Source organism: Sinohyriopsis cumingii, chromosome 15 (genome assembly GCF_028554795.1).
Source record: "Sinohyriopsis cumingii isolate HCF-2022 chromosome 15, ASM2855479v2, whole genome shotgun sequence".
NCBI lineage: Eukaryota > Metazoa > Mollusca > Bivalvia > Unionida > Unionidae > Sinohyriopsis > Sinohyriopsis cumingii.
The window spans coordinates 100915108-100924896 of NC_142975.1; the positions used below are offsets into that span (position 1 = coordinate 100915108).

The 9789-nt window shown below is 33.9% G+C and overlaps 1 protein-coding gene across 1 annotated transcript in view; it reads right to left on the reverse strand.

The window, feature by feature from the left end:
* The window catches only part of LOC149782388 (nephrin-like), a 95312-nt gene extending 88122 nt beyond the window's left edge, over positions 1–7190 (reverse strand). The window contains exons 1-4 of the mRNA XM_089933777.1: positions 6910–7190; positions 5999–6289; positions 2520–2831; positions 1624–1914 (exon numbers count right to left, since the gene is read on the reverse strand). Of these exons, the coding sequence (XP_089789903.1) occupies positions 1624–1914; positions 2520–2831; positions 5999–6289; positions 6910–7165 (1150 nt within the window). The 5' untranslated portion in view covers positions 7166–7190. The remainder of the gene's footprint in view (positions 1–1623; positions 1915–2519; positions 2832–5998; positions 6290–6909) is intronic.
* Positions 7191–9789: the final 2599 nt, after the last annotated feature.

The window sequence follows — 9789 nt, forward strand, 5'->3', positions numbered from 1 at the left end:
CTGGACAGATCATCGTTAAGCCAGTTTCCTGTAAATGGTGGCTTTTAAAAACAATGATACAATATTCATTTTACTGTCACATGTACTTTAGTCAACACTTCTTTCGGTAACTATAATTTGACATTATGAAACGTGTATCGACGGTAGAGATAATCTGATTACTTACCTTACGTCACAATATGAATTAAATATATGTTCTGGATACATTTGAGAAACAAAATGGCCGCTCGTGAGGGAACATTTTACATTTTTGTACTAATATGCTGGCCGCTGGTCTCGTTAGAGGGGTGGCCGCTCTTGAGGGGTACGTTTGAGTACAAACTCATTGGTGCCAGATGATGTTTGCCGTAAAAAGCAGGTGGCCGTTGGTCAGAAGGGCCGTTCAAGAGGGGGACCACTGCATAAGGAAAGTATGAGAAGATTGGTCCTCTAGCAAACATAAATCATAATAATCAATCCAAGGTCAAAGGTTTCGGAGTAGAAACCAGCTCGTTTATAGGAAAAGGGACAGCTGCTATAAATATAACATATCAATACAGTTAGGAAAGTGCATGCAAATTTATGGACAATCGTACCTTAATGTCGCCGTTACATATAAGTTTTTCTTTTGAATATGGTAAGTGGGATTAATGGGATGTTAATAAAAATGAAAAAAATGATTATTTATTTTTTGGGGACGTGGATATTCCGAAAATGCATAATCCATATATAGTCACAGGCAAAGCATTATGTAGCGAAAAAAGCATACTGATCATTCCAAAAGCGTAATGTTTAGCTTGTATAAGAAAGGTGTACAACTCTTCACAGTCAATATAAGAGAAAATGTAATTGTGTAATCTTAGAAGATTTGATATTTATATTTACTTTGCCGTCGTGCCCGTGTTCCACGGCTGACCAACAATGCTTTTCGGACTAAAAATATGAACTGTCAGAAATTGTTTTTGTTTTTAAAAAAGTCCATAAAGATGATCTACTGGTCAATAAGACATCCCAAGAATTCAAGCCATTTTACTTCTAACTACTGAGTGATAGAACCGTATCTTATATTATTTTAGGCACATATTTCTATTACAGGTTATGAAATTTCTGCCTAAAATGTTTATTATTTTTTTTCTCATTTTTATCAGTTCTGCAACCAATCAATGTTACATTTATACATAGGTTTTGAAGGAAAGCAAATTATCATCAGATTTAAAAACGTCACTAGTTATTTTGCTTCTTGTGTAAGCTTGTGTTTCTCAGCAAGAACAAATTGAAGCAAGGAAAGTAATGTCAGATAGCATTAACCTAATATCCCATGTGTTGGCTTGGGTGTTTAATTTTTGTTTCCTTTCAAACAATACATGATATGGGGTTTTTTGTTTATGAGGTAAAATCATTGTTATGTTACAACTTGAAAAGAACACACTTGCTATACAAGGTGAAAATAGGTATCAATTCTTGGTCCTACCATGTATATACCAGTTACCTGATTCTATGGCGTAATATCCAAGTGACACTCCTCTATTACATATCAGTTTCTGAGAGCTGGATATGACTTGAAAATATTTATCATTTATCATGTTTGAATTAAATGATGAAAATGTATTATGTTATATTGTTATAGAAATGCAGTATACTAACATTGCACAACTAATTCTACTGTTGCCTTCGTTACATCCTGTGGACCTGTTACACCATTATAAGCAGTACATGAATATATTCCTGCATGTGTTCTGTTGATTTTTTGTATGATGTAATCATGGCGATTATCCTGTTTTCCTTGTCCTTTTGATATGACAGTGCTCACTCTATCTTTTGTAATAGTGAAGTTCGAGATTGGTTTGCTTGACGCCGAACATTGTACAGTGACTGGGCCGTCACCTTCTGTGATGGTATTGTTGGGAAATATGGACACCGTTACAACTGGGCTGACTAAAAAATAAAACATCAAAATACATTCATAAATATTGTGCTTTCCATTTCTGAGATTTATATCTATAATTATTCAGTAGAGTTTGATATATGTTTGTGTCCTGAAATATAATTTGTTTATGACTTAAATATAAGAAAGTAAGATCATAGCTCAGTCTTGTGCAAAATGTTATTTCTTCATCATGTGTGATGGAATTATTATACCATACCCTCTGCCTTAATAGACCACCCATTATATATATATATATATATATATATATATATATATATATATATATATATATATATATATATATATATATATATATATATATATATATATATATATATATATGTATGTATATATATATTTAGATAGATAGATAGATAGATATAGATAGATAGATAGATACATATATAGATGTACAGAAAGATAGATAGATGGATATATAGATAGATAGATATTTAGATAGATCGATAAACATACACATATGCATATGTATTTATTAGAAATATTTACAAGTACGTACCAACGTATGTATGTGAGTACCAATTAAATCAAAAGACAAAAGTCACTTATCCAGAGGAAAAAAAACCCACAACACTTTGTATCAGAAATAGCTTACAATTGACATTTAGGATGACACTGTCAGAAACACCTGGTCCCGTACTCGCAGAATTTTGAGCTGTACAAGTAATAGTACTTCTGTCCATGTAGCGGGTGGGAGTGATGGTCAAATCCTGCAATCGGAACTTCCCACCATATGCCCCAGGCTGATCTATGCTGGAGGAAAAGAACCCAGTCGGGGTATTTGTTCCGTTCATCCAACGGATGTCAGCAGTGGGATTTGAGGTCCCTGTTGTACATCTAAGTACCAACATATCTATTCCTGCTATTACTTCCTTGTTTCCGGTAATCCTTACATTAGTAGGGGAAACTGAAACCAATATTATTATAAAATTATAGACTCAGTACATCATGTTGTCATCATCACTAGTCCAGTCTGTGGCAATAGTAAACGGTTCAATATTCATAGCGTCTGCTAATTTATTTGAAGTATATTCAGCTAAACACCGAACGATATTAGATGATTTTGTTCTTGGACATGCATGTTTTCTGCAATTGTGGAATCGGGAAGCATTCATTTGAACATGGGACCCATCTATTATTCTAACATTAGGGGCTGTTCAGTTAAGAGCTAGGTTAATAACACCTCAACATTTATATCAGTCAGTTACAATGATGAGCTACTTCATTGCGTTTCTTTGATTTCAAGTGTTTTTTCACATCAAATTTACCACCTTGACCACTGTTGAATTCCCTTCAACACAACCTCCAATGGGCATTAATATGCCCTAAAATGGAATGCTGTATTATGTCATTCGTGTATTCATCTTTTAATCTTTGGAAGAATTGGGTTTTTATCTTCTTCTAGTCCATCCATGAAATTATTTGAAAAACATTTTTGCTCTAACACATGCATCAGATAGAATTAAACTAACACGACTTTTTGAGGCAAATACCTACAGACTGGTAATGTACCAAATATAAACTAGAACAAAGAATCTGCGAGTACAGATTAAAAGTTCGAAAACCAGTCTATTTTTTACCCATTCTAAAATAAACTGCTGCTATAAATAGAATACGGTGGTCCCTCTCATATACAGCCACCCAAACTTTAACAGGAAAATGGCCTTACAATAGGGATGGTCTTTCCATAGGCAAATACATTTTTTCTGAGAAGTATATGCAATGAACGTAGTAAGAACGCTACATACTTCAAAGCATTTAATATCTTCATTTAACATCTTCGGTTAAAATTAACATTATATATTAAAAGGATCTTCTTGTTATAATAATATAATAATTTCAACTGAATATACTTTAATGGTTCTCAATCTTGACGTATGCGTGATTTATACGCGAGTGGGTATTGCTGTCATGCACATTGCAAAACCATTCAAAAACGTCATTTAAATCTTGATACATACATACTTTTCTTTCCATTCGCTCCATTTCCCCACTGCTGCTGAATAACCTCTTTATCGGTTACGAAGTTGATTATTTGAGTCATTTGAATATAACATTGTTTTATTCGAGTCTTTTCTACATACAATTGTTCGGCAATTCCCCCTCCCTAACCTCCCCCGATGTCGTCGAGTAGGATAACCGACTTTCTTCTAAATTAATATTATGCAATTACGTGATGACAAGTTAATGTTTGGTAATGATTTATTCGGCTGTTGCTAACTGTATGCGGTTTATTTATGCAGACGAAACTTTTGTTAATTGGACAACATTCATTCTTTGTAATGAAGCCATAATTATGTTGAAACGTGATTTTTCGGTCTTTGTCTGGTACTCTCTTTTGTTCAGGAATAACTTGTCTGTGTGTGAGTAATGCACACAATTAATTTTTAGCCTAGGCAGACTATGTATTGAGGACAATTACGTCTGCTTGTAACCATCAAGAAGAAGAACTGGACAGATCATCGTTAAGCCAGTTTCCTGTAAATGGTGGCTTTTAAAAACAATGATACAATATTCATTTTACTGTCACATGTACTTTAGTCAACACTTCTTTCGGTAACTATAATTTGACATTATGAAACGTGTATCGACGGTAGAGATAATCTGATTACTTACCTTACGTCACAATATGAATTAAATATATGTTCTGGATACATTTGAGAAACAAAATGGCCGCTCGTGAGGGAACATTTTACATTTTTGTACTAATATGCTGGCCGCTGGTCTCGTTAGAGGGGTGGCCGCTCTTGAGGGGTACGTTTGAGTACAAACTCATTGGTGCCAGATGATGTTTGCCGTAAAAAGCAGGTGGCCGTTGGTCAGAAGGGCCGTTCAAGAGGGGGACCACTGCATAAGGAAAGTATGAGAAGATTGGTCCTCTAGCAAACATAAATCATAATAATCAATCCAAGGTCAAAGGTTTCGGAGTAGAAACCAGCTCGTTTATAGGAAAAGGGACAGCTGCTATAAATATAACATATCAATACAGTTAGGAAAGTGCATGCAAATTTATGGACAATCGTACCTTAATGTCGCCGTTACATATAAGTTTTTCTTTTGAATATGGTAAGTGGGATTAATGGGATGTTAATAAAAATGAAAAAAATGATTATTTATTTTTTGGGGACGTGGATATTCCGAAAATGCATAATCCATATATAGTCACAGGCAAAGCATTATGTAGCGAAAAAAGCATACTGATCATTCCAAAAGCGTAATGTTTAGCTTGTATAAGAAAGGTGTACAACTCTTCACAGTCAATATAAGAGAAAATGTAATTGTGTAATCTTAGAAGATTTGATATTTATATTTACTTTGCCGTCGTGCCCGTGTTCCACGGCTGACCAACAATGCTTTTCGGACTAAAAATATGAACTGTCAGAAATTGTTTTTGTTTTTTAAAAAAGTCCATAAAGATGATCTACTGGTCAATAAGACATCCCAAGAATTCAAGCCATTTTACTTCTAACTACTGAGTGATAGAACCGTATCTTATATTATTTTAGGCACATATTTCTATTACAGGTTATGAAATTTCTGCCTAAAATGTTTATTATTTTTTTTCTCATTTTTATCAGTTCTGCAACCAATCAATGTTACATTTATACATAGGTTTTGAAGGAAAGCAAATTATCATCAGATTTAAAAACGTCACTAGTTATTTTGCTTCTTGTGTAAGCTTGTGTTTCTCAGCAAGAACAAATTGAAGCAAGGAAAGTAATGTCAGATAGCATTAACCTAATATCCCATGTGTTGGCTTGGGTGTTTAATTTTTGTTTCCTTTCAAACAATACATGATATGGGGTTTTTTGTTTATGAGGTAAAATCATTGTTATGTTACAACTTGAAAAGAACACACTTGCTATACAAGGTGAAAATAGGTATCAATTCTTGGTCCTACCATGTATATACCAGTTACCTGATTCTATGGCGTAATATCCAAGTGACACTCCTCTATTACATATCAGTTTCTGAGAGCTGGATATGACTTGAAAATATTTATCATTTATCATGTTTGAATTAAATGATGAAAATGTATTATGTTATATTGTTATAGAAATGCGGTATACTAACATTGCACAACTAATTCTACTGTTGCCTTCGTTACATCCTGTGGACCTGTTACACCATTATAAGCAGTACATGAATATATTCCTGCATGTGTTCTGTTGATTTTTTGTATGATGTAATCATGGCGATTATCCTGTTTTCCTTGTCCTTTTGATATGACAGTGCTCACTCTATCTTTTGTAATAGTGAAGTTCGAGATTGGTTTGCTTGACGCCGAACATTGTACAGTGACTGGGCCGTCACCTTCTGTGATGGTATTGTTGGGAAATATGGACACCGTTACAACTGGGCTGACTAAAAAATAAAACATCAAAATACATTCATAAATATTGTGCTTTCCATTTCTGAGATTTATATCTATAATTATTCAGTAGAGTTTTGATATATGTTTGTGTCCTGAAATATAATTTGTTTATGACTTAAATATAAGAAAGTAAGATCATAGCTCAGTCTTGTGCAAAATGTTATTTCTTCATCATGTGTGATGGAATTATTATACATACCCTCTGCCTTAATAGACCACCCATTATATATATATATATATATATATATATATATATATATAATATATATATATATATATATATATATATATATATATATATATATATATATATATATATATATATATATATATATGTATGTATGTATATATATATTTAGATAGATAGATAGATAGATATAGATAGATAGATAGATACATATATAGATGTACAGAAAGATAGATAGATGGATATATAGATAGATAGATATTTAGATAGATCGATAAACATACACATATGCATATGTATTTATTAGAAATATTTACAAGTACGTACCAACGTATGTATGTGAGTACCAATTAAATCAAAAGACAAAAGTCACTTATCCAGAGGAAAAAAAACCCACAACACTTTGTATCAGAAATAGCTTACAATTGACATTTAGGATGACACTGTCAGAAACACCTGGTCCCGTACTCGCAGAATTTTGAGCTGTACAAGTAATAGTACTTCTGTCCATGTAGCGGGTGGGAGTGATGGTCAAATCCTGCAATCGGAACTTCCCACCATATGCCCCAGGCTGATCTATGCTGGAGGAAAAGAACCCAGTCGGGGTATTTGTTCCGTTCATCCAACGGATGTCAGCAGTGGGATTTGAGGTCCCTGTTGTACATCTAAGTACCAACATATCTATTCCTGCTATTACTTCCTTGTTTCCGGTAATCCTTACATTAGTAGGGGAAACTGAAACCAATATTATTATAAAATTATAGACTCAGTACATCATGTTGTCATCATCACTAGTCCAGTCTGTGGCAATAGTAAACGGTTCAATATTCATAGCGTCTGCTAATTTATTTGAAGTATATTCAGCTAAACACCGAACGATATTAGATGATTTTGTTCTTGGACATGCATGTTTTCTGCAATTGTGGAATCGGGGAAGCATTCATTTGAACATGGGACCCATCTATTATTCTAACATTAGGGGCTGTTCAGTTAAGAGCTAGGTTAATAACACCTCAACATTTATATCAGTCAGTTACAATGATGAGCTACTTCATTGCGTTTCTTTGATTTCAAGTGTTTTTTCACATCAAATTTACCACCTTGACCACTGTTGAATTCCCTTCAACACAACCTCCAATGGGCATTAATATGCCCTAAAATGGAATGCTGTATTATGTCATTCGTGTATTCATCTTTTAATCTTTGGAAGAATTGGGTTTTTATCTTCTTCTAGTCCATCCATGAAATTATTTGAAAAACATTTTTGCTCTAACACATGCATCAGATAGAATTAAACTAACACGACTTTTTGAGGCAAATACCTACAGACTGGTAATGTACCAAATATAAACTAGAACAAAGAAATCTGCGAGTACAGATTAAAAGTTCGAAAACCAGTCTATTTTTTACCCATTCTAAAATAAACTGCTGCTATAAATAGAATACGGTGGTCCCTCTCATATACAGCCACCCAAACTTTAACAGGAAAATGGCCTTACAATAGGGATGGTCTTTCCATAGGCAAATACATTTTTTCTGAGAAGTATATGCAATGAACGTAGTAAGAACGCTACATACTTCAAAGCATTTAATATCTTCATTTAACATCTTCGGTTAAAATTAACATTATATATTAAAAGGATCTTCTTGTTATAATAATATAATAATTTCAACTGAATATACTTTAATGGTTCTCAATCTTGACGTATGCGTGATTTATACGCGAGTGGGTATTGCTGTCATGCACATTGCAAAACCATTCAAAAACGTCATTTAAATCTTGATACATACATACTTTTCTTTCCATTCGCTCCATTTCCCCACTGCTGCTGAATAACCTCTTTATCGGTTACGAAGTTGATTATTTGAGTCATTTGAATATAACATTGTTTTATTCGAGTCTTTTCTACATACAATTGTTCGGCAATTCCCCCTCCCTAACCTCCCCCGATGTCGTCGAGTAGGATAACCGACTTTCTTCTAAATTAATATTATGCAATTACGTGATGACAAGTTAATGTTTGGTAATGATTTATTCGGCTGTTGCTAACTGTATGCGGTTTATTTATGCAGACGAAACTTTTGTTAATTGGACAACATTCATTCTTTGTAATGAAGCCATAATTATGTTGAAACGTGATTTTTCGGTCTTTGTCTGGTACTCTCTTTTGTTCAGGAATAACTTGTCTGTGTGTGAGTAATGCACACAATTAATTTTAGCCTAGGCAGACTATGTATTGAGGACAATTACGTCTGCTTGTAACCATCAAGAAGAAGAACTGGACAGATCATCGTTAAGCCAGTTTCCTGTAAATGGTGGCTTTTAAAAACAATGATACAATATTCATTTTACTGTCACATGTACTTTAGTCAACACTTCTTTCGGTAACTATAATTTGACATTATGAAACGTGTATCGACGGTAGAGATAATCTGATTACTTACCTTACGTCACAATATGAATTAAATATATGTTCTGGATAACATTTGAGAAACAAAATGGCCGCTCGTGAGGGAACATTTTACATTTTTGTACTAATATGCTGGCCGCTGGTCTCGTTAGAGGGGTGGCCGCTCTTGAGGGGTACGTTTGAGTACAAACTCATTGGTGCCAGATGATGTTTGCCGTAAAAAGCAGGTGGCCGTTGGTCAGAAGGGCCGTTCAAGAGGGGGACCACTGCATAAGGAAAGTATGAGAAGATTGGTCCTCTAGCAAACATAAATCATAATAATCAATCCAAGGTCAAAGGTTTCGGAGTAGAAACCAGCTCGTTTATAGGAAAAGGGACAGCTGCTATAAATATAACATATCAATACAGTTAGGAAAGTGCATGCAAATTTATGGACAATCGTACCTTAATGTCGCCGTTACATATAAGTTTTTCTTTTGAATATGGTAAGTGGGATTAATGGGATGTTAATAAAAATGAAAAAAATGATTATTTATTTTTTGGGGACGTGGATATTCCGAAAATGCATAATCCATATATAGTCACAGGCAAAGCATTATGTAGCGAAAAAGCATACTGATCATTCCAAAAGCGTAATGTTTAGCTTGTATAAGAAAGGTGTACAACTCTTCACAGTCAATATAAGAGAAAATGTAATTGTGTAATCTTAGAAGATTTGATATTTATATTTACTTTGCCGTCGTGCCCGTGTTCCACGGCTGACCAACAATGCTTTTCGGACTAAAAATATGAACTGTCAGAAATTGTTTTTGTTTTTAAAAAAGTCCATAAAGATGATCTACTGGTCAATAAGACATCCCAAGAATTCAAGCCATTTTACTTCTAACTACTA